This window comes from Haplochromis burtoni, unplaced genomic scaffold (genome assembly GCF_018398535.1).
Source record: "Haplochromis burtoni strain Fernald_Lab_line unplaced genomic scaffold, NCSU_Asbu1 Contig_173, whole genome shotgun sequence".
NCBI classification, from domain to species: Eukaryota; Metazoa; Chordata; class Actinopteri; order Cichliformes; family Cichlidae; genus Haplochromis; species Haplochromis burtoni.
This window is the reverse complement of record NW_024582534.1, coordinates 139,174-165,175: the sequence shown is the minus strand read 5'-3', so window position 1 is coordinate 165,175 and position 26,002 is coordinate 139,174. Positions and strand designations below refer to the sequence as shown.

Below are 26,002 nucleotides of genomic sequence, written 5' to 3'. Positions count from 1 at the left end.
ACCACAAGAGGAATCGCAAGAACATGAAGAATGGGTGGGAGAAGGTGTGAACACGAGTGTCTGCACTTTTAGTGGCAGAGCACGCCACGCCGCACGTGTGCGCTGGAGAGAAAACACTGGTGATGCTGATGCGCGTGGTGTTTGCTGCGTGTGTGCTGCAGAGGTGGTCAGCCTTACCAGCAGTAGTCCAGAAGATGCGGGGGCAGCACAGGGATGAAGATGTGCTGCCAGTACATGGGAAAGAGCAAAGCGGCGGCGCCGTGGACACACGCCGTTAACTGCAGGAAGAGAGAGAAGATGTGAGGAGGAGGGATTCAAAAGGAAAAACTTTGAGCAACAACATAAAATTCATGAAAAGGCAGAACAGTTTGGAGACTCTGATTTGTGCTCTTGGTGAAAGTAATTTTAAGTAATAAATTACTTTTAAAAAATGACTACAGTGGCCCCGCCCACACGCTGTTATGTCCTTTAATATAAACCAAACATGCAGTCGTTTCATCCTCGTCCGTTTCTGATGGCCGAGCCCGCTGACAGGGCCCGCCTCCGACCTCGTGACAGAGAAAGCAGAGACGACTGATGTGAAAAGAAAACTATTAAAAAGATTGATCTAAGGAAAGCAGCCAACACGCATCCAGCGCCGTCTCCGTATCGATTTACTTGTCCAGGGTCATTAGAGCAAACACGTTTTGCTGCTATTGCACCTGGCCATTACGAGTCATTACTTTAAAACACTGATTCTGACCCCATTTTTTTTAAAGAGTCAGAGTTCATTATTAAACTCTTTTTCAATCAGTGTCAGTAAGTCGGGATTGTGCTGTGACCTGCACAAAAGCAACAAAAGAAAGCCAAAACAGTCTGACAGTAGCCATAAAAATCTGAATTACCCGACCACGATGACTGGGAAATTAAAGGGGAAAAAACGGAATAATTAACCTCTTTTTTAAACAAATGATGAGGAGCAATCACGTGAAGATGACACTGCTTTTCAAAGGAGCTTTTTACACTGTCAAACCAATATTACACCCAGAACTAAAGTCATTGTCTTCCATTGTCTTACAGCCAGCATCTCCCTCTTGACATCTCATCACATGAAACCGAGCTACACGTCACATGCACACTCACACACACATGCACCCAACACACCACACACACACACAACACACACACACACTATGCCACACAACACACACACACACATCACACACACACACACACACACACACACCACACACACACACACACGACACACACACACACACAGCAGAGCAGTTAGCCTCAGTCCCCAGATTAAAATAAATACATGATTAAATATGGAAAGGAGAACAGAGTCTGAGAGGGCTCCTGCGGGACTTCATTACGGGGGCAAATCTGGCCAAAGAAAGTGAAAACGATGAAGTTAGACCAAGAGAAGAACCTGAACAGGAGAACTAGGCCATGATACCGCTGGCCGGACCCCGGTAACCGCAGCAGCCGCTGTTATACTGCTTGCAGACTTCAGACAGCTACAATGTGTGACCAGCGGACACACGCTCATCAGACGCACACGCGCGCAACTGCCAGGAGACCCCCTCGCTCAAGCTGACACTACCACCGCAGTGTCACAATTGACCGGCCAAAAGCGGGCGAGCTCGGCGGCTGAAAACCACCGCTGCCAGAGAGAGAGAGGGGCCCCACCCCTCTGAATCCACCCAAAGATCAAGCCCGGACATCTGAAAAGCTCACAACAGAAAGCCTGTGTGTGTGTGTGTGTGTGTGTGTGTGTGTGTGTGTGTGTGTGTGTGTGTGTGTTTCCCTCCCAGCGTGTGTGTTTGGCCAGGAAAAAAAAAGCCAACGTCTTTTCTTTTTTCCGTTTCGTTTTAATTGTCTCTCTGCAATCTCTCATACACGCAGTCCCACAATAGTTAAGACTTAATCAACATTTAATTGGTGTCTTGCTCTGTGTATCTGCATATGCATATTTCTGCTTCCTGCTGTCTTCAAATAAAACAACAATGCCACGCTCCTGTCAGGATTAATTCCCTGGCAAACAGTTTGGGGTTTTTATTTTCCTGTTTTTTTAGTTAATTCTGAAAATAAATCAATGCTATGAATATTAATGTATGAAAGTGAAGCACTTGGTGGAAAAGTGACGATCAGAACTCTCACGCCCTACGATGCTGAGGGGCCATTAAAATTGCGATCGGGAAAGGTCACCGATCTGGCTGCGGTTATGCACGCACGCATGTGTACACGTGCCACGTGTGCATGCATGTGCGCGCACGCACACGAAGCGCAGAGCCAACAGGCTACTGTATCCCTCCTCTGGGAGTGAGAGACAAGCCCCAGCCATTCGCTGGTACCAGGAGGTAATGGCTCAGAACACCTCGCTAACCAACTCCAATTATCTCCACCAAGCCTCAAGGTGAGCCCCCCAACCGGCATGATTTACTCTCAGGTTGAAAGTGAAAACAGGAGTATCTCTCTGCGCTTCTCTTCTTCCCAGGCTGGGTGGCTGGCTTGGGGGAGTCGGCCGAGAAGGGAGTCTGAAACGAAGATAATGATTTATAAAGCAAATCTAGATTTCACTTTTCATTTATGTGCTATCTCCAAAGCGGTGGAAGCGGCAGCGCGCCTTAGATAAGGTAACTCGAAGGGAACTCCAGAGGAATACTTCACATATTTGCTTCTCTAATTCAGCCTAATACACACGGCCGTGTCCTTGTCCTGGTTTTAGAACAAATGAGGCAAAAAGTAAAAGGAGGATAAATTGAAAAAGAAAAAAAAAGATACCCCTGTTTTTTTTCTTCATTTATAGGGGGGCTTCACATGAGAGTGGGTCATGAGAGGCTAAGGCTGATAAAATATTTGCCAGGCTGATAAATAATAGATGAGTGGAGCCAAATGGCTTACACGCTCCACAAAAGACCTGGTGCTTAATATTCCATTCAATGGAGAATCACAGATACAGTCCCCAAGAACAAATACAGGATTAGGTGCTGGGTCCAGTCCTCGGGGACCAGGGCTATGCCCGGTAATGAGGGGCTGCCTGCCTCCTACACACTGTGCATGTGTGTGTGTTGCCCCTTCCTCTGAGAGAAGCTAACCGATTATACAGCGACAGCCTGCTTCAAAAAGCAGTCAAGGTCTTTGGTTCTGCCCTGAGAGCTTTTTAGTGCGCTGTAGCCGAGACAGAAAGTGTCCATACTAACACGGGTCTTCCCAGATCTATTCAGTGAGACTAAAGGAAGGACAGACCGAAAAGAGAGGGATCGAGAGATACAGAGGAGGAGGTGAAAGTTGGAGAAGATGGAAGAGGAAGAAAATTTGCAACTCAAAGTCGACGCCATAAACTCAGGAATGAAGCAGTTTATCAATAATGAGGTTTGATGTGATCCTTCGTTTCCTGGCGATCCGTCAGCAGCAGAATAGAAAAGGGGAGTTTTTGTATTTACACATATTTTATTTGCCACTTTTTCACTGAATCGAGGACAACAACGTTTAGATAAATAAACCTCAATTTTGCATCCAAACTGTGTTTTCATGACCGAACAGCAGCGCCGCCCTTCAATTAAGTCCAGACCCGCTCGAGACATCAGCGCTCTGCCATACCCTTCCCATTATTCTTCACCTGAGCAGATTGACATGAGGCACAAACAATGCTGCTACGATCGCACTTAAGGAGGTCCTATGACGGTCGCCGAGCCTTTAACCAGCTGCTCTCTGGTTTAAACGCAGCAAGAATAACCGCTGCTGCGGGCGACCTAATTCAGTTTGACAGGAGGAATCGACACGGCCGCTCTTGACCTCCTCACACCGGCCTGAAACACTCGCTGCCTCTCCTTCCAACTTTGTCCCTGTGCGCTCTCCAAATTCAATCCTGTTTTCATCCCAAGTCTCCATTACTTATTCCGTTTCCTCCTCTCCTCCTGCTGTCCTTCTGTCCCCTGCCACCTCTCCCTCATCCCCCCCACCTCCCTGTCATTGTATTGCTGTGTTAGCCTTTCCCTCTCCTCTCCGGAGTAGTCACCAATTACCCACGCTCTGCTTTTCCCTCTGTTGACAAACGCCGGTGTCAGGCTCTGTACGACGCAAGCATGCCACAAACAGGTAGGTGGCGGGGGGGTAGAGAGGGCACGCAGGACAACGCAGGCAGCAGCCAACGCCAGGCCTCCCACACAGTCCCTCACAGGAAGACATAAGGCATAAGGTACAAACACCTGTGAGCGCAGACGACTCGCACAAACAGATGCATGCTTAAAAAAAAAGAAGCCGACGCTCTGAACACCCTCTGCACGCACATGTGCACGCACACCGTCGCAGCGACGACACGCGCCTTAAGACACACGGCAGAGACGAGTCTATCGAGGACAAGGTGGGGGAGGATGTCTTGATGTTCTGCAGTTGCCCAACAGCAGACAGACACATTAAGACTCCCAGGAAGAGGCAGGCAAAGTCAGAGAGAAAGAGAGGTGTAGCGGGAGAGAGTGAGAGACAGATGGACAGAAAATAATATGTCAGAGAGAAAGAATTACTAAGACAGAGAGCGAGGGGGGAGAGACGCCGAGAGAAGTGGGAGAAAGAGAGACGGGGAAGGAACAGAGGAAAAGGCTGGAAACAGAGAGGCAGCTGGCACTCCAGGGCACGCTGGATGGATAGCTCCTTGTTAGCATAGGCCTGACAGCCTGATGAGAGGGCTGCTGTCAGCCAGTGCCGGGGTCGGGGCGGTGTGAATTTGGGCGATAGGCAGGGCAGAGGCTGGGCTGCAGAGCTGGGGGGCCTCGGCATATGAAAGACTCAGAGGGGGTCCTCCCAGCTGACTAGTTAGAGGAAGGGCCGATGCAGCCCTATTATACGGGCCTATGACAAGGCTGCACGCACGGCTGGCTCCCGCCCCTGCGCCACCGCCGACTGGCTTTTTTTTCTTTTTAAACAAAAAACAAAAAAAGAAAACAGCGGCACCGTTCACCTCTGGTCACGAAGCAGCAATAAGTCAACTGACGCATTGTTGTACCATCATGATTTATTCCTTTGCTTTTGGCTGCTTGCGAGACGCGGCAGCCATGTACCGACAGACTGACACGCTGGGTTCACCGGGGGCTTTAACACAGGCAGCACCTCGAGCAGGCAGAATAAATGCAGCACATCTCTGAGCGTGTGTGTGTGTGTGTGTGTGTGTGTGTGTGTGTGTTTCTATTCCCCGTCTCACTCTGCTCGGTTGAGATGCTGGACAGGCGGAGGTGGTGAAAAGCAGCTGGATGGTACTAACGATGTTACTAACAATACTTTCTCTCATACATCTTCTATCTGTAGCAAGCAGACTGGAGAAACACTGGCTGTCCATCCAGTGGCTGCCGACGCTCACTTTAGCCAACATTTGGACGAACTCTGACATAAATTATAATTCTCTCATCCAGTAACATATTCGATCACAAGACGGGGAACCGGATAACGAGCCGGAGCGCTTTCAAGTTAAGTACACATACGCTCAGATACGCGGCTTCGAGAATGGCGGCAGCCATTTCCGCTTGAACTCGCGGGTCAATCTGCCCAACAACAAAAACAACGCATCACAGGAGCAGTAATAACACCGGGCCTGCTCGTAATCCCAGCGGAGATGTGAAAATACTTTTGTGCTGCAGTTCCTGACATATAACGCTACCAAACCAAAACACCTCTCCCCGAGGAAGATGGATGGATAGATGAGTGGATGAAGAATTGCAGAGGATAAAAGGCTCACGGAGGTAAAGGTCTGACGTGGAGGCTCTTAAAATATCCTGTCGGCATATATTTGTTAGAAAAACAAGCTGAGATTTGTCTTCGGGCAGCAGAGGACTGTAAATCACAGACAGGGAAAAAATAAACCCCTCCCCTCCCCCAAGTATTCCTGCTGAAATAAAAACAGTCTCACCCTTGAGTCTGATCATTTACATCATGCACCGCTCCTGTCACTGCACCGTGTGCTGCTTGGATCTCCAGCACAGGTGCTGCTGGTCTGAGGAGCTGAGGGGAGACAGGTGAAATCCTCTAAGGGGCTGAGTCATTTTCACAGGTCTTCCTGATTATAGCTCCTGTGGGAGACCTTGGGAACTGTTCCCTCCAGCGCCCAAAACGCCAGGTGTGGGCCCCTGCGGCTGCTAAGTGTTCTGCAAAGGTGGCAGGACCAGCAACGCCGCGGATGCAGATAGGACTAGGATGACATCACTTCCCTCTCCCGCCTCATAAACGTTTGGCCTCACCAGCAGCGAGGATAACGGAGAGAGGCTGGAATGAGAGATTTCCTCCCTCGTGCAAACAGACAGCGAGTTTAAGTTTTGTGAGAGAATCGAGCCCGCCTCTGTGGACATCAATGCGTGCCCATTATAGGACGCAAATAATCCAGCTTTATCGTGGGCTGCCCGTCAGACCGGGCGGGGGCGGAGGGGTCGACAGATCTCCCCACATAAGCAGCAAAGTGTCAGATAAATATTCTCAGCATACTTGTTAGGGTTTGATGTCCTGCTGGAATATTGATGAAGGGACTCATGTTCAATCTATGCTTCAGCCACATACTTTATAACGAGGGTGTTAGAGCTCCACACCAAGGCATCGACAGCCCCACACGTGCGCACACGCCGGCTGAAAGCTCCACCTCAGCTCGAATTAAAAACAGAAAAGCACAAAGACCGAGTGTTTGTCGAGTGTCTGACGGGTGGGACTCACAGTGCTAAGCTTGCTTGAGGTAATGATGATGCGGCGTTCGTGCAGCATGCTGGCGTAGAGCTGGAGCATGTTGTTGATGTCCACGGCCACAAAGTACTCGGTCAGGTTTCTCTGGAGATGGACAAGAACAGGAGGACATTCAGGTTGGTAACAAACTGTCCTGGCACAACTCGTTTGCAGTAAAGCGCCAACGCTGCAGACTGAAGCCAGAGGAAACGCAGCAGTTGGACTTGTACGATTGCACACACTGTTTGGGAAACTTGGCAAACTTGTGCTAACTGCATCCCTTACACAGAGCCAACGTGATGGCACGTAGCTGTAAGTCCCCGCCTTAACGCTTCGAGCTGAGATTTGAATGCAGAAATCAACAAAGGACGCGAGCTCAGTTTGAATCTACCAACAGCCATGCCAGTCTGTGAACCTTGACATTAAAAGCAGAAGCACCGCAGGAGCTAAAGCTGATACAAGAGCGTGATGCAATCATTTCAAAGAGTGACATGTGTATCTGATTAAAAACGATTAGAGGCAAAGATGTTCCCAGAATACAGGGATTTCTCTTTATCTCTTCTTCCTTTTCTTTTCCACGCATACTTACACTCTCAGGGATAGTTGGCAGTCCATTGATATCCGGGGCGATGAAGTAGGAGTGCTGCGAAAACACAAACATGAGGAGAAAGAAGAGGGAAGGTCACGAGCGAGGCACGGCACTCACGCAGGAGAGAACGAGGGGAAGAGGGAGAGAAAAAGGCCGTTCACTTTGTTCTATGATTTATGGCTCATCTTCAGCTCTGTCTATATGAATTGCTGAGCTGGTGTCTGAACTGTGGCAATGCTTTTATCAGGCCTACAGAACAGAGAAAGCTCAATAGCAGCTCAGCTCCCCGTAGACACCGACTGGGGTGATGTCTCCGGTGGAAAACGGAGTCTTTATTTAAGCGTTAAAAAGGCTCGCGGAGAGCGCGCGTGCACGACTCGGCGCAGACGCGCACTCTCGCGCACGGGTTGTTTAGAGGATCACAGGGCTGCCTGTCTCACTTTGGGAGAGCAGGGCAGGTTCAGTGTTCAGATCAAAGAGGCCTGAGAGAGGTGCTGTTTGGAGGTAGACAAACCACCAGGTGAAACACACTGTTGTGCGTCTCACACACACACTCTCCTGGAAGTACACCTGCGCTTCTCTGAGGCCTTCGACTCAACCATCTGTTGCAGCTCTTCGTTCACAGGTTAGAGTCTCTGAAACGCACACTGAGACAAATCAGGTTAGAACGGATCAAAACTTTCAACTCTTTACATCATTATTAAACAGTCATTTACATTGGGAGTAACACAACAATGAAATCGGCAACTCGACACCCACCAGCACCACCACCAGCACCACCCATTAAAAGTCCACCACAGTCAGGCAGGAAAAAAGCATGGAAACTTAATGCACAGGTGTCCAACTCCAGGCTGCGAGGGCTGCTGCCCTGCAGGTTTTAGATGTGCTTGATCCATCACAGCTGATCTAAATGTCTAAATGACCTCAACATGTCCTGAAGGTCTCCAGAGGCCTGGGAATGAACTCATCATGTGATTCAGGTGTGCTGACCCAGGGTGAGATCTAAACCTGCAGGACACCGGCCCTCGAGGCCTGGAGTTCCCCCCACCTCTGTTTTAACGGTAAAAGGATCCGGTTTGTGTTCTGAGCTCGATCATCCGATTTCATCTTTGCCACTTTGAACGACATTATTGACGAATCCGATTCAGCGTTTCCAAAGAACGACGACCCGCCAGCTCATCTTATGATCGCTTTGATGCTGAAGACTAAACTCTGCATTTCTACGGATACGTTAAAGTCTTTCTACAAAGAGACACAGTAGATTTTATTTGCACATCATCATAATTTAATGTTGTTTGAATTCTCTGCCTGGCGACAAAGAAATATTCAGTTTAGTGTAAAACAAACAGCCCTTTCACTCCTTAAATAAATGTGAGTTAAGGTCAAAAAAATGTGAAAAACCAATTTTCACGAGTAAACCATCAGTTTGCTCCCAGCGGACGGTCACCGTGCTGGTTGAACAAAGCTCAGAAGAGATAAAGACGCAGCAAATAAACAGAAACTGGAGCAGACATCAAGGTCTCTCCCCTGAAGCTTTGTATTATTGCTAAAGCCGTATTTGTATGCGTATTTTGCACGGCGACTTTCTGCAGCTGAAAAATAAAAACAAATTCGTTCTGATCGCTTAACGAGATGCGGGGCTGCTCGCCGAGACAGGAGAGCTCACGCACTGCAAACACTAACCAGACGCTCGCTCAGCCTTAACATCCGTAAGTTCTCTTAAAGATCCTTTTGTGACTTTTTGCTGATCAGCCCAAAACAAGGTTTTTGCTTGTTGCCAAGTAAGAAACAAAGCCACGTGATTTTCCTGCCCTCGGTGATGCCTGACAGAAAACACTAAAGCGAAGGAGCGTCTCCGGTTTCCACGTGCTGATTAGAGCTACAGTTAAATCAACGTCAGGCGCAGCGTCGCCGTGTTCATGTAAGAAACTCTGATGGTTAGTTTGTGGTTACGCTGCAGCTTCGATGCAGAGCTGCGAACAAATAAAACTGCGCACAAATAGTCACACGTGATTGGCTGACGGCATTAGTACTTGGTCATCAGCTTTAAAGTTGAGTTAATTCAGCTCAACCTCTACCATCACCCATCTATCATCTATGATAAAAGATAATAAATAAATAAAGTGTAAAATCGAGGACTTGGTGCTAAGGACCGTCACCCGTAACCACGGTAACTCTCCGCCTCCCTCTCCTTGTGCTCTGTGTAACTAAACAAAGTTACAAATTCGCGGCGCTGTGATAATCACAAGCCGCGCTCCTCAACTCAACCCTGCCTTTCATTGGCTGTTTGCTTGCTTATCACCCCCCCCACCCCCCACCCACCACCACCCCTTGTTCTTTCGAAGACTTGTTTATATAAAAACATTGAAAGTGGGTTAACTGGAAAGGCATCAAGGAGATTTTTTGAGTACAATTGCCTTTGCTTTAAACATAAAGAGAAGGGAAAAAAGACTTTTGATATTCAGAGAGAGAATCTAGCAGTGTGGAAGGGCATTAATCATTTACAAAGTTTGATTGTTTTCCAGAGGAGAAGAAACATACACCAAGGCCCAGGATAGTTTGTTTTTGTTATATTTAAAAAGATAGCGCAGCTTATTTGGCCAAATTGGAAATCCGCGGCTCCCATGCGATTAGTATAGCAGCAGTTTCATATTTCGCCTCCTCCCTCCTCTGCCGTTCGCTCATTCCCCTCCACTCACCGGCTCCTTGCTTCGCCGATCTCTCAGTACTTGCCCAGTGGCAATATACAACTGCTCATTCTTGCACAATGAGAGGGAGAGAGAGAGAGAGGGTTCACAGATGAAAGGGGACAATGATTCTTCTTCTTGGCTGCCATGATAAAACAAAAACACACTTTAAGGGAAGAATTCTGCTTCATCAATTAAATATCAAACTAGTGGCTTCTCCAGAAAAAGAGCGAAGGAGAGATGAAGCTATCACCTCTGTTCTCTGGGGCTTCTTTTCCAATCAACACTCAGACGGGAAGAAATGGACTCGTTAGCCTTCACAGAGATTTATTGATCGCCTCGTATTAGTCTTGTTAGGCTGGAAATTCATATGTTTAATTAGACGAGTGTTCTTCTACAGCTGTTTGTCTAATTGGTCCGAAAAAACAAAAAAACTAAAGAGAGGTGGTCCCCGAGGGCAGAGGCTCCCACGAAACCCTTTGATGCTGTTACAGTACAGAGGCCCTAAAACTCAAACAGATACTGGAGAGAAACCATCACGCTCGTCTTGAACAGGGACGTGACAGAGGCCGAGCTGTGTCACAGGCCGGCTTTCAGCGACCGAGCTCGTTAGGCCGTTCCACTTTTTGGATAAGCGGAGACACGGCGAGCTGTGAAAGGAGGCTTCCACTTTAAACATGTCCGGCTCAGGCTCATCGCACGCTGAAACAACAGGTTTCCAAACGGGGTGTCAGTCGCTGTTCCCACCTACAGCATCTACTGCTCTGCTCTCTCATTTATCTCAACCTCCGCTTTCCTCCACCCTCACGTGCTCGTTTCTTCTTTGTGACGACTTTTTTAAAGTTGCACGCTGCCACAGTCACCACCTGTCCCCTCTTTCTGTCTCTGCCTCCGATAACGGGGAACACAAGATACCTACCACACTCAGGTTGACGGGCGTGAAGGGCTTTGGCACAGGCAGGTCATAGAGGGAGTTCAGCACGTCGTTCAAGTCGTTTTTCTAGAGGAGACAAACAAACAAGGAAAAGAGCCGCGTGAATTTTATTCCCTTGACTTGTTGATGTCACAAGTTACGTGTCAATCTCAAACACGGCGCTGCTGCAGACCACGGGGCCGTAGGGCTCCGCAACATCCGACCGACATATGTTTAACGAGAAACGGCGAGGTTAAAAGACGAGCCGCAGACGCTTATTATCCGTCGGCGTTGATTTACAGCCCGAGAGCGGGCTGTCAGTAATTAAGCCCCCACCCCTCGCTGCAAAGACAGAGGCCGCAGGAAGCCGGCAGAGAACTCGGTCTGACCACGGATCAGGCCTGAGACGATCCTTCCAGCACTTACGGCTCTTTGACAGGATCACCGTTCACACCCTCGGCCTCCTGCTGGAGAAACAAAAAGGAGGGACGACTGTTTGCTTCAACTTCCTCTCTGAGAACTTTGTTTTGGTTTTGTGTACGAGCCGCTGCTCGCGCCAGGAAATGAACGCGCGAGCGTTTGTGTGTGTGTGCGTGCATGAAGTGGAAAAGAAATAGAAGCAATAGACGGCAATATACAGTAAAGGGAAGGAGGGTTAAGGAGGGAGGGGTGCAATCGAACAGCCTCCTGTCATGAGAGCCTCAATGCTCACACGCATGGTCAGCAACACGGCCTGGGGAAACAGTTCATTTACCCCTCGCCTTAAACCCTCATCGCTCTTCTGTCTTCCCTCGTCTGTCAACATCTCCCTCTCGCCTGGAACGGACAGCGGGGTAAATAGAAACCAAATCATGCACACTAACACTTCAGTCACCCAGGATTTCCAGCTATCCTTCTGTCTCCGTCTTCCTCGCACAAACTGTCCTGATCTGCTTTTGGCCCCACCCCCTCCTCTCTTCATATTAGATTATTCTGATGAACTGCAGGAGTTTGTGTGTCTGCCACTGTCTACTTTAGACAGACACTTTGTCCTGATCGCTGTTCTCAGAGGATCTTGGAAGAAGCAGTGACTACATGACAATTGAAAGTGATCCCAAAGCTCCCTCCCCTCCCTTCAGTCTAAACAGTGGAACATCACCTACACCCGCTGCACCAGGCGCTGCGCATCTCCCCAGTTTGTTGCATATTTTACATTTCCCCTCCCTCTGCTAGTACAATGCAGCGAAAAGTCAGGGGAAAAGACTTTAGTGAAGAGTGTGTGTGTGTGTGTGTGTGTGTGTGTGTGTGTGTGTGTGTGTGTGTGTGTGTGGGAATTTTCTTGTTCTTAACGATTTGTATTCCAGTAAATCATCAGGAAAAACTTCCAGTGTCAGATCAGCGTTTGGTCTGTGAAATGTCAACACTGTTGCTGCTAACAACAGGAAACGAGTCGAGCCCGAGACGGCTGCTCGCCAAAGACGACGCGCGAGAACACAATGCAGGAAAACATCTCGCCGCGGTGCCGTGTTTGCGTGTCTCTCAGGCAAATCCCACTACACCTTTCCTCATTTTGTTTTCCATTAGAGCACAAGTGTAAATAGTCGACACACAGAAAAAGACCAGATTACCTGTTGTTTCGATAAGTAGTCTGCCAGGGTATTTAGAAGCTTGTAGTAGATTTCAAACCAGGGTAGGTAACTGCAAGAGTCAGAGAGGAACGTGTTAATGTGCAGCACGGGGAAAAGCTTTCATTCATTCAGTCATCAAACCGGGAGGTGACGAATCAAAGCAGGACGCGCACGTCGCTCCCCGGCAGACGTGTGCGTTGCACGAACGGCGTGACCTGAAGAGCACGCTGCATACAGGGCATGGACTCTGTCAGAGTTGTTACACTGAGGAGGAATTAAACGCTATCTCGTCCTTATTATGGCGTTCTTTCGTGCTTCGGGCCCTCGGCATTCCAAGAATTCCCACCATGTCTGCTCTTTAAATGAGGAAACAACAACAATGGATTCTTTAGGAAGAAAGAAAAAGCACCACGGCTTGGTGTGATGTGGAGGGATGCTATGGTTTACGAGCATGCTGCTCCCAGATGCACAGGCTTAACAAAAATGCCCCCCCTCCCCCCCGCTTCTTCTTATGCCTTTTGCATATTTAGAAGAAGAAAAAAAAGCTTTTCCTTATGTAATGAATGTAAAATAAATAAATTCATTAACAAGCTCAAAAATAATTTATACTGCAGTGTTTGTGTTCGAGCTAATCACCAAGTACACCCACCATAAGCTAAAAGCATCTGCAGCATGGCTTTCTTTACAAAGTTGACATTTTCTTGGCCAAGTCGACTCGTTTCTGGGTGGACGATGGCCAACATTTTCCTTTTGGCACCAAAGCTGCGAGGCCTCAGCTCGTTTAATGTTATGCAATCAAATACTAAAAACACGGTGTCCTATCAACTTATTGCATTTTTATTTCATTCAGGCTCTTAACATGCAGTTTTAAACACCGCATGTATAATGACTCTGAGTAAGGACCAGCACTGCCATTAAATAAACAGAGACTCCCATTAATGCTTCATTAACTCTCCTGCATTGCAGGGCTGGGAAAAAGAATTAGTGACCAAACGAGCCGGTCAATCAAACGTGGGCTGTTTTTTATTTGATTAGCAAATCGAGACGTATTAAAAGCCTTGGATTGGCCTCGTACTCCTAAAGGCAAAGTTTTGCGTCTCAGACGGTCGGCTGGAGGAAGAGGAGTTTGCAGGGCATGGGTCACTGGCTGCTCCGCAGACTGGAATTAACAGACAACTAGAAAACAATAAAGTGGACTTGATGCAAATTTTCAGATCGCATAAATCCGCGAGGGGCCAATGACGAGGAGAGGTGCAGCGAAGCGCACCAATCAGAGAGGCTGAGTGACCATTAGTCTGAAACAATCAGTCTCTTAACGCGACGATTTTGTGACATCTGCATGAAGATTTACCGCAATCGGGTCACACTTGCTGTAGAGGCCCAATCAAACGCGCGGATGTTAATTTGGTGACCGGATATCAACCTGAAGACCTATTTCTGCCACGTCAAAAGGCAAATATGTGCACGAGGGTCAGTTTACACAACTTCAGTCTGATATAAAGACCGAGAGAGAACAAAGGCCGGGCTTATCTGAGCCTCGTGGTTAAAAACCAGGCTTCTGGACATCAATCCTTCATTTTTCACCACAGACTCACAGTCGTTATGCTGCTGGTGCCGTAAATCCTCAGTTTTACAGAAAAGTGCATTATCACCGTGACGACAGCCAACCGCAAATTATCAATATTCCGGCAACAGGATGATTTTTCCCCCTTTATTCCAACGCAATCAAATGAATAAAACTTCAATGAGACACTGTTTTGCTCTCCCCCCCCCTCTGCTTCCTGTATGGGCAAAGTGAAAGTTTGGAAAGCTCAGAGAGATACTCCTACTCGTCACAGTTCATTGCTCAGATCTGTTTGTGCTTCACAAATCCTCCGATAGAGACGGAGAGGCATCTATCATTGGAGTGCTCGGTGCGTGGGGGCCCCGCAATCTCTCCTGCCATTTTAAACACGTCTTCCCAAAGTGCCATGCACTCAGAGAATGAACCGGTTAATCTGCGACCCACTCACAGCCTTCACAGCGCTCTTCATCCCAGACTCGGACCATCTAACGGAAGACAACACGCGCCTTTGGAGCTTTGTAATCGGAGCGTTGTGGACGCGCAGACGCAAAAATACAACCCAAGACTGAAAAAGAAACAAATTAGCCAAACTACTGCTGTAAGAGAGGTACTTATTAAACAGTTAAAAGCAACTTTGTTGCCCACCAAGGAGACCACAGGTTGCAACACAACTCCCCAGCAGCAGCCGCCGCCCCCTCGAAGCACAAACGACCTTAAAAAAGCCTAAGACCCAATCACAAGGACCCTCTCCTGCTGCCATGCACCTCTGACAGGTCAGAGCAGTTTTAGCCCGGCGGTTTGAATGTCGGGGCTCGTCGGTGTCGTGCGGCCTCTTTTCCTCCCATAAAGTACCTGTTGGGTGTTTAGCGTGACAGTTATTCCTGTTCCTGTAGATGGCTCTTAAATCTTATTTAACGCACAGGCACCTGTAATCGTAAGTCCTCTCACACTTTGTAGACGGCTCACTGGAAGACTGCCTTACACGACTCCTTTCTGGGGTCGAGGGTTAAGTACGGGGACGAGCGAACGCTAAACCAAAAGCAAGTCGAATCGATTCAGGAGCCTCAGCTGTGATATAAACTTTATTTTACTCTTTAATTACACGAAAAGCAGGCTTTGGTCACCCTGCTGGGGTGAAAACGGCAGAATTAAAAGTACAGTGTGTGTGTGTGTGTGTGTGTGTGCGCACATCTTTTCAGAGCCCTGCCTGGAGGAAGCCTGGTCTTTTTGGTCACGACTTCAGCGACGACACTACAAAGAGCCGTCCACATAAAACTGTCCTGCTCATTAAGACACTTCCTCCCGTAAGCAGAGGTGACAATTTTACGGTGCAGCACTCGAGCAATCACAAACTGTTTTAATGAGTCCTATTTTATATTTGGGACCTAGAAGAACAAATATGAACATGTCGGCCCGGGCCGCCGTCGTCTTGTTTCACATTTGAAGAAAAAACTACTTTTATTCTCTTAATTTTATTTTATTTTTTCTTGTATTATTAACATCTTTACGAATCATAAACAAAGATAAAGTCGCGACCGAGGACCTTGAAGACGGGAACTTTATTTCCAAATTTCTTGCACACACTTTAATCCTTTTAAATATCCCCGCTCGTCGTGTCCTGGACGAGCGGGGATATTTAAGATGGAATAAAAGTAAAAAACTAAAAACATAACCGAGCTGCGCATTAACAATTTTAAATGAACAAAACAAAACAAAACAAAACAAAAACAACTTCCTATACATTATATTATTATAAATGAAGCGAGCCATGCAAACTACTCAGAATGCATAATGAATTTTATACATCATATGTCAAATGAATTAGCATGTCTAACTCAGCGAGAGGGACAGGGGAGCCTCTGCTAATTGGCAGCGAAGCTTCATGCATAATTATGGGCCAAGCGTCTTTGCTGTCGCACTGTGGCAGTAGCCGAATAACGAGGAGAAAAGAGAGGGAGAGACGGCGAGGGGGAGAGGGAGAGAAAGCAAGAGAGACAGAGAGGGAGGGAGAAAGAAAAACAAAGGCCATGGAAGATGGCCAGGAAGGGTGGGTGGTGTGGGGAAGAGGGACACTGTTCTTCACAGCAGCTCATCAGTTTGGCAAGTCAATTTCACCACTTAACACTTTCCATTCCACGCCAACTGACAAGCCACACACACACACAACACACACACACACACACACACACACACACACACACACACACACACACACACAACAACACACACACACACACCTTTGCACACCACAGACAGTATACGAAAAAGCCTTTGTCCTCGTCGTGCGGTTTGTTATTTGTTCGACTTCTTCATGAATTCATTAAAAATATCGTTCTTGTACTTTTCCCTCCTCAGCTCTATCCTCAGTCCACTCCACTGAGATCGTCACTGCAGTGGCTTCTTCTCCGTCATGGCAAAGTTAATTACATCTGTAAAAACACTGTGTCAACATGCAATTACATGGGAATTAAATGATAATAGTCTTTGCCGGAGCGCAATTATGCAAAGAAAATGCCTTTTTTTTTCTTTTCGTGGGTTTGCTGTCCTCATTTATGTGCGCTGTGATAGGAGAAATCCACCTATGAAAATATCAAAAAGTGCTAAACTTTTGGATAATTATAGGCACATCAGTAACATATTTGTGTGGGCAGATGAGACTATAAAATTTGTTATTCTGGCATAGAGCAGCTCAGTGTGAAGTGTGAGAATGAATGAAAATGCTGCCTCAAAAAAATCTGTGTTCACTTCAAAGATCGGCTAATTTTTTTTCCCTCTCCATCAAACTTGATAGATAAAAAAATAAAAACAGTTCTGCAGCGATCCATAGAATTTATGATTTTTATTTAAAGAGGGCAGAGCAAGTCCAGGTTATCTGAACGAGTAAATAAAGACGGCAACTCACACATATTCTCTTTATTTTGATGTATTTGTGAAGTGCAGTTTTTAGTAACCTCGCTGCTTATTTATGGAAATCGTGTTCGATGTTCCTTTAATAAAAATTTAAAAACCTGTAAAGATGCCGAGGTTCAGGATTCATCTTAATGAAATACAAATGTAGAAAACATTTTGGGAGGAATAAGACTAAAGACACTTCACAGAGCGTGTGTTACCTGAGCAGACATATGCAGACCCGGCAGCCTTGGGTGAGTCGGCAGAAACCAAACCTCTGCTTGCTGTCGATGTCCGTCAGCACAAAGGTGAAATTCTGCCCCACCTGACTCTGGGAGACCCTGGGCGACAAAACGGGGGACACGTGCTGTGCACGCTCACAAAAACCTCACAAGTGTTTAAAACGAAAACACACACATTTAAGAAGCAGCACAACAAAACACAATTAGATGTAACTGGCCCAGAAAGAAGGCCTCATTCAAAAAGGAAAACTCCCCACGAGCTAAATCTCCAGTCAAGCTCCAAATCTGATGTCACATATTTCGAGTATGACTGGTACAAAAGAAAAAAACAGTGAAAAGCTTTTCCAACCCCAAGGTAAATTCCAGTAAAGCTCAGTACACGCCTTCAACACTAGATGGCAGCAGCTCAGCTTCAGTAAAAATACCAAGGAGCCCTCCCTCCCTCCCTCCCTCTCTCTCCTTTCTGTCTTTAAAAATGGGAGTTTTTACCGTGTCACTTACTAAAAATAAGAGCTGTGCTGCTCTCAGGCTGCTGATCTGATTGGACCTACAGTCCGTACAGAAACACGCTCCCTTATATTCTCAACTTTGGCCACATTTGCACTCACAGGAAATCTCACTAACCACAACTGCATCATGTGGGCCTGTCGCTGATGACCTCATCAGCATCACCACTAATAAAACCTGTGGCTTCATCATTAATATGACGATCACAGCGTTCATTTCTTGGTTTGTTTTTCTTGCTTTCTTGCTTTTTAGTTTTTAAGCCGGTGAGCTGGCGTGGACGTCATCAAGTAGTAGCTTATAGCTCCTCGTGGTATGTGCAGAGGACGTGTGCTTCAGGTGAAAGTGAGCTGCGCTGCTCAAATAAAACGAGGAATCGTACCTTTCCACGTCAAAGGGAAAGCAGAACTTTGGTATCGTCTGAAGGACCTCCTGCAAAAACAGAACAGAGTAGAAGGCACATCTTTAGACGCACACACTCAATCGTCACTGATGAAACCCATTAAAATCGTGTTTCCATATGAAAGTCTCCGGGGCTTCCGCTAAACGAGTGCTATCAACTGGCTGAACAAAATGGGGATTAATGTTGAATGTTACTGATAGCAATCTGACAAAATCTTCACATCCCAAACTCTGCAGCCTGAATGCACTTAATCCAAATGAATGGGCAATATAAAGCACTTCATTTGGCAGAGAGGAGAAGTTCCCCCTTTTTCCCTCTCGCTGTCTTTTAGAGGGACGGCGAGGGATCCTCCATCCACAGCTTGAATAATTAGCAGTTAATAAGTTCATCGATTATCAGGTGCCAACGGGAGATAAAAGGACGAGAAAGGAAAGAAAGAAGAGGAGAAAGAGAGGGTGGCGGTGGTGGAGGGGGAGTGGGGGGGGCACGAAGGCTATGGTAGCAGATTGTAGTGACAATAGGCTAAGCAGCTCTGTGGGGTTAAGAAGTAGGAAGGGGGTTACAAGCCTTCAGGGCTTTACCTCCAAACACCTCCCTTGTGAGTTAGGGGAGTGTGGAGGGGGTGGGCGGGGGCACCTTTCCACCAGCGGCATATGGATTTAGACAGAGAGCAGGAACAGAGCGGCGCACCATATGGGTGAGCCACTCCAGACCGGCCACAGAGCCGCCGAGCGTCCCCGCTCTGCCTGCTAACCTGGCGCCAGGTCGCTCTCGGCTTCGGCCAGATTCTGCCAGGCTCTGAGGCTGATCCCGGGGACTGGGTGGCCCTCTGCTATGCTCTGGCCTCTCTTGCCGTCTCCCCCTCGCTCCCTTTCTTTTGCTTGCCAGGCCGGGCCACTGAGCCCGTGGTCTGTGTCTTCTTTGTGATTGGACGCGTCCGAGCTGAGAGCAATGCTGCTGCGACTCCATTTTTCCCTCCCCGCCTCGCCTAGAGACCGCTCGGACGACAGGTTGGGTATCTGTGCTGCTGCAGGGAGCAGTCGCTGACCCCCCCCATCAAAACTTAAACTTGCCACCTGGCACAGCACAAACACTCCCACAGCTACAATGAGCTGAACGGGCGTGCGTTTTGAGAGGACGACCTATGTGAGCGGCTGCATGCTTCCAGGGTGGTTAAGACTCCACATTTGTGTGTGTGTGTGTGTGTGTGTATGTGTGTGTGTGTGTGTGTGTGTTTAACTGTGCTATATGTTTGTATTTGCCCACATATGGAGGATGAGGGGAGGGGCTGAGGGCGAGGCACGGTGGGTGGGAAGTGGTTGTTTTTACTCATCAGGATCTGTGATAAAATCGAGAGCTCAGCAAAGACGAAGGGTTCAGTGGCAGTGAGGTCTCTGTGTGTGTGTGTGTGTGTGTGTGTGTGTACACGTGTACATACGTGTGTACACACACACGTGCGTTACCGTCTCTGGGTGTGCGCGGCTGTAAAACTGTCACACACATCAGAGCTGCCATCGCTGTATGTGCTTGCTGCTATTATTAACCACTACGTACGCACACCAATATGTTGCAGAGAGCCCTCCCAGGCGCACCGCATATGGCACACACAGCCAAACAGACACACACACGCGGGCAAAGACACACACGTTCTCCTGCAAATAAAAACATTCCACTTGCCAGATTTCTGAGCCGTCGCAGCCCCGCCCACACCAGGTATCTGTGTTTGAGTGGCAGCTGAGGGGTTGCTGCGACTCTGATCTCACGCAGGACCACGAGGAAGTGATGCGTCTGTGCATGTGTGATATGACATAAAAGCAGCAGGCATGTTCTCGCTCCCCTCTATCTTTATATATATCCATCTCTCTCTCATATTCATTAAGTCTCAGACAGCATGGAGACACTGCTGCTGTCTTTAGCATTTACACCGAGTGGACAGGCGAGGATTGTGCGGCACATCCTGAAATATGGTTTCTGATGTCAGAGAAGAAGTCGTCTCTCCTTTTTCAATCATACATGTATTTTAACATTCATCTGTTGTTTTCCAATAATTGATTTGCTCTTTATTCCAACCACAGTTTGTCATGAGGTGGCAGCAGTTTGCACACAGTCCAAATCCGAAAGATTTTCTGGTTAGAAGAAAAAGATTTGGGAATGTTTGTTGTGCTCATTAAAATAAGAGCGTAGCTGCTCGCTTTAGCCGACAGTCAGTGAATTGGTGCACGTCCATTCAGGCTTCAGTTCGATACGCCGGTGTAACTCTGACTCGTTAGCACCGATGGTCACTTCTGTCAATGACACCATCTCGTCCCTCGTGTAGAAACTATTAAATATAGAACATTTTTTGATAAGTGTCCCTTTAAACTGTCATTTAGGTAACTGTGGTAACCATAGCCACACATTTCTGCCTCCATCTGCAAACAAAGTAAATGGATGTTTTCTTCATGAAAACTGTCATGTTAAATATTAGGGGCGGGACTTTCGAACATCTTTTGCTTTTAAGGCTCATTTTGTGTGAAATTTTTTATTTATGTTTGTTTTGTTGAAATCGTTTGAAACAGACGAGGAATCGGTGTCCCCACTGTAGAGGATATTCTGCAGATTTCACTATCAGAAGTCTTCACTTGGACAGTCGAGCTGGCTGGGAACCAAAAGAAATAAGAGGAGGAAAATGCACCGTGTGCGTGCGAGTGTGTGTGTTTGAATCGACCCTTTATGCCGAGCCCAACAGTGCTGCTGTTCCAATATTTCTTTCTGTTTTAACCAAAGAAATCGACTGCTTGTATGTGATTTTCAGCTCGCAATCTTCCTTTGCCTCATCTGTCAGTCTGTATTTCTTCTTCCTACATCATACCTGCATTACAGGGAACTAAGGCATCTGCAGCTCTCTCACCATGACTGGGCCCTATACCACAGGGATATCTAAACACCAACGGCACAAAGGGGATGTTCTGCCACAGTTTCTTAGTACACTAAGCACACACGTGCGCAACCGCACACACATGTAGACACCCCCACTTGCCATTTTCCCAAGACAAAAGAAAAAGAGGCAGCTAATATATTTGCAGCTTTGCGAGAGGGGGAGGCGGGTGTGAGGGAAGAATCTGCTGCTAGGCTGGGCTTGGCAGACACTGCTGTGTGTGTCTGTGTGTGCGTGTCTGTGTGTGTCTGTGTGTGCTGTTTATCGTGAGTGGAGACAGGGGTATCACTCAGTGAGACAGAATGCTCTGGGTTCCCCCAGCGGACGAGCGCGCTATCACTGCACCACAACACTACAACAGCGCGCAGCAGCACTGTGCAGCTTTGCACTGCACCCCCACAGAACAGCGCGGTACAGGAGGGAAGAGCAACAAACTTTGAGAGCAGGGCGACACTCTTACATTTCTACTTTAAAAAAAACAGACCTAAACTTCTCTTTTATTCCAGCTCTACCCTAATTTCTTTAGAAGTAATTGTAGCTATATATGGCTGAGCAAAACACTGGGGGCTGAGAGGTTTGATGTGGAACAGATCACAATGTGTGGGCCTGGCTGTCACACACACACACCTGTGCACCTTCTTCTTCTGGGCGGTTGCTAAAAAGGAGGGCGGGGTTTTCAGGATCACAGCGAGGAAAGAAAAATGCAGATTACATGCTAAAGTCAGCGTCGGCCACGTGTTTCGTTTCGAGCGTGAACTCCATGAGTAACATTCACTTTCCCATATTCTTGCACACAGATGGAGGCAGACAAGCACAAGTGTTGTAGAGAAATGTGGATGAAGGCAGAGAAGGAATGAGGGTGGAGGAGAAAAGGAAGGAGTCAGAGGGAGAGAGTGACAAAGTGAATGTCAGAAGGAAGGAAGAGGTGGAGGAGGATGGATGCAACAGCACAGGGAGGCGAGGAAAGAAAGGAGGGAATGAGAAGCAGCTTGCAGTTCATGGCCCTCTCCCTATGCAGCGAAGACTCCTCCCTGGGGGTAGGATGGGGGGGGCTCAGGACTTTAAGCCCCTGCCCTGCTTTATATTCCCCTGGCTACTGCAGCCAGATCAATGCTGCTAGCTACCCGTCTCAGTCAGCCTGGCTCAGCAGGCCCTAGAGCCTTCTAGACAGAGAGCAGCTTTAGGAGGAATGGAGACTGGTGGCAGGCAAATTTGTAAATGTAACACAGATATACTTATATTAGAATCAGACCCTAAAGCATTAAATCGCAGGGCTTTCTTTGTGTGTGTGCGTGTTAGCCCATTACTGCAATTCAGACACACTTTACATTACTGTCAGCTGTTTTCAAAGCATGCTGGGCCGTTTTAGTCTTTCACTGTATAAATTCACCACGCGGTGTCCGCTTCTACTTTTTTATTTTCTTGGTCAAAGTTAATTTATCGTTTCCTGGTAATGCAATTAGAAGTGCAGACTGATTTGAAAAGTCTGCGCTGTATTACTAAAGAAAAACAAAATAACTCAAAAATAATGCGGACAAGATGTTCGCTGTGAGCGATTACTTCACCAGAGTCAGGCCTTTACTGTAAGAGTTTAACCACATGGACATCGATTAAAGCTGGGAAGACGTGCTCGAAAACGCTTCACATCTGTGCGTCGCTATGACGACACAGCTACAGAAGTGCGAAACGCGCTCGGTGCGTCACAGACGGTCAGCTGATGTGTACGAGTCTTCAAACCAGTCGTGAGTTACTCCAACAGGCTAACAACGTCGGCGCTGAGTATGTAAACGCACACTATTAGCATCCTAAAAGGTACGGCGCCACAAAATACTGAAACTGCAATCAAGTAAATCTGAACTACTATCATGAAGCTACATGTTTACTTCTAAAAACCTGTAAAACGGAAATATGCTAATGAATTATTTGTCAGGAAAACTCATTTTACACAAATTAAAGCAAAAAAAAGGCAGAATCTGAATCTTTAGGAGCCTTCGTACACAGTGTGACACCAACGTCTCAAAAAGCAAAATCCACAATCTCTTAACTGTAATAGATTCTTAAAATGACCCAAGTGGGTCGTCTTCCTCAACGAGATGCATGAACGGGCCTGCTTTAGGTCACTTCCTGTGAATCTTTCATAAGTGCAAGAAAACAGTTTTTTGCAAGGTTATCTCGTGTGTCAAACACGCGCTATAAGACCACAGCGCTTTGCAGCAGGTAGGGACTCGGGTCATCCAGCCGGCCCTCAGCAGTCTAATGAAATAGTCAGCAGGGCTGCTAACACATCAGTGCTGGAAAGCACAGTATCTAAACTCACCCTTCCTTCACCTCTTCCTCTCGCACTCTCTTGCACCCTCTCCATCACCTCCTCTTTTCCTTCCATCCCCCCCAGCCTCCGTCCTCTTTCACCTCCCTTCTAAACCCCCCTGTCGTCATCTTCGATTGCCCCCTTCCTGCATACCCCACCTCTTCCTCGCCCTCACCGAAACCCCTCGTCCCCTCTTTCGCCCCCCTTTTCCCAATTAGTGTGTCTGTGTGCAGCTACCCAGCCGATCTCTGCCCATCCTGCCGGTGCTGGTTCGCTCACCCGGCCCCTCTGGCGAACATGACAAAGAGAGATCCTCAGTATTCAAACAGACACGCTGCTTTCAAATGCCGAATGGCAGGGTCGACCTGGGTGCAGCTTTAAGCAAAATATTCAAATTCTCAGCCTTTCTTTTTTAAGAATTTGCATGGATATGCATTCATTTGCAACGTGTAAAGGCACAAGGACAGCTGAGCCTTGGTTTGAGAGAGAGAGGAAAAAATAAATAATGCAGAATAAAAATGTGTGATTGTATGAAGCCTTGATAGGGGACAGCAGTGGATTTGAAACTGTTGCAGCCGCCAAGCGACTGGCGACCCGACGACTGCCGTCAGAGAGCGGGTCTGTGATCTAACTGTAAACAGCAAACTTCCTGAACAATTTCCTGTTTGTTCAATGAACTCCAAACTGCACCAGATACTGAAGCTTACAGAAGACACGTAAACCCAGCCTTCGTTTGTCCAAACCAAACTAGACCGAATCAAAATTCTTGATTTTTGTGGCCTCCCGTACAGACACCTTGTATGTACTGTTCAATCAATTTTCTAAACCAATAGATTGAGAAAAGGAACGAAAGATTAATCTACTGTCAAATTATAGACTACAGCATATTAATGCAGTCCTTTACAAGTATCAAGCAATCAATACAAGTAACTTTTTCCAATAATGGCTACCGAGCCACTCCATCTTCCTGAATGATTCAATTATTTTCTAGGCAGAAGATAAAAACTTGAGCTGCGGTGGTCGCTGTAAAGTGTCGTCTCAGGCAGCTCGTGTCCAAGAACTCAGCGCCGAAAGGAAAAATGGAAAAGTGTTAATCAAGTTACAGAAAGAGGATGCCCTTTGACCTTTAAGTTTGGCGTCCATGAACGAGTCTATGCTGGGGCTCAATGTCGCAAATGCATTTCCTTATCTGAGGGAGTTTCATTTCACGATTCCAAGATGTCTCCGCTTACATTTTCCAGGCAGCTCATCAGATTGGAGATGCCCGATGCAAACACACGTAGAGGGGAATTTTTCAGCAGATGTAGAGCACGGACAAGACAAAGAAGAGGACTGAAATGACAGGGAGACGGGGGAGATGCCAGATTTAGCGATGGAATAAAAAAACTAAAAAATGAGAGAGAAGAGCGAGGAGACGAGCAGAAGAACAATGGGCAGAGGCAGAGCTTCCTCTGGCCGCTGCAGACCTCAGACCCTGCAGAGATTCCTTTCATTAGGCTTTAATAGTATGCTGCCGGCTTGCCATTCTGACCTGCACTCTGTGCCGGTAATAAGAACGGCCTTCAGAGCCGGACCAAAGCAACAGAGCTGCTTGAGAATAGTGGGGGAAGTGGGATGGGGAGGCAGTGGGGAGAGAGGTGGAGGGGCACATGAGCCTATAAAGTGCACTTTCAAATTGACACGGGGGCGTTACATTTTCACATTCTTGCTCGCTCTGCCCCGGCTGATTGGAGAGGGAGATGGAGGGAAGAAGGAGTTTTGCCCTTCTGGATTTTTTTTCTAATTCCCTCTACGAGTTCCTGTTCCCAGTGACCCCCTCTGGTGCGGCGCGTCTCGACTGAAGGAGGTTATTTTTGATTAACAACATCCCCATGTTGTCAGAGCCACTGCTCAGATGGTGCTAAAGCTGGCAGACTGATCCTGCGGCCTTTTAAAGCACCTACCAACACCTGACAGTCGCATTTGCCTATTCCTGCTATATGTGAATTTGCCACCTCTACAGCTGGAGACACGCTTTGGGGTTGTGTCAGGAAGGGCGTCCGGCACAAAACTCGTCCAAATCAAACAGTGAAGCTACCTGCTGTGGAGACCCTCTGCAGTAAACGAGCAGCCCAAAGTACCATAGCAAGAATTTAAAAAAGGCCGAGCACCCCTCGACTAAAAACGTGACGTCACTTTGCATCCACGAGCAGAATGTCCTCGGTAATATCCAACAAGGGGAGGAAACCGTTTCTCTGATTGCTTTTCTACATTTTTAGGACACAACACACACGCAGGATGAATTCAGTTATAAGTCAGTAATAATAAAACACATGACACTCCCTTAACCGCTGTCTGTCCAACCCCCAAACTCGCTCCATGGCCAACAGCTGTAAATGAGTCACCTCCAATTTTAAAGCACTCTACTGGGGTCAGTACATGGCATCTACTGTATTACACCAATTTATTTTCAGTTTATTCCTCAATGGGTGCATTTATGTTACGAGGAGGGGGGGGGGCTATTGCTCGGAGAGCGGCGTCAACAATAACACTGCACATTATTCCAGTGCTAATACCCTGTCCTGCTGATGTCCTGTCTACATATCACAGATGGGCTCAGACAGGGGAGAGCAGCAGTATTATGCCTCTGCTGAGATCTTCCACTGAATATATAACCACGTGATGGGGAGTGAGACATCTCCCCCTAACACACACA

The 26,002-nt window shown here is 47.4% G+C and overlaps 1 protein-coding gene across 4 annotated transcripts in view; it reads right to left on the bottom strand.

The window, feature by feature from the left end:
* The window catches only part of dennd1b (DENN/MADD domain containing 1B), a 91,666-nt gene that overhangs the window by 37,963 nt on the left and 27,701 nt on the right, over positions 1-26,002 (bottom strand). For 2 of the 4 annotated variants that reach the window (XM_042225525.1, XM_005933779.3), the window contains 8 exons: positions 18,062-18,111; positions 17,155-17,274; positions 12,481-12,550; positions 10,880-10,960; positions 9,973-10,032; positions 7,274-7,327; positions 6,679-6,789; positions 178-278 (listed from right to left, as the gene is read on the bottom strand). In XM_042225525.1, the coding sequence (XP_042081459.1) occupies positions 178-278; positions 6,679-6,789; positions 7,274-7,327; positions 9,973-10,032; positions 10,880-10,960; positions 12,481-12,550; positions 17,155-17,274; positions 18,062-18,111 (647 nt within the window). The remainder of the gene's footprint in view (positions 1-177; positions 279-6,678; positions 6,790-7,273; positions 7,328-9,972; positions 10,033-10,879; positions 10,961-12,480; positions 12,551-17,154; positions 17,275-18,061; positions 18,112-26,002) is intronic. The other 2 variants (XM_005933780.3, XM_005933782.3) reach the window with 2 other exon arrangements.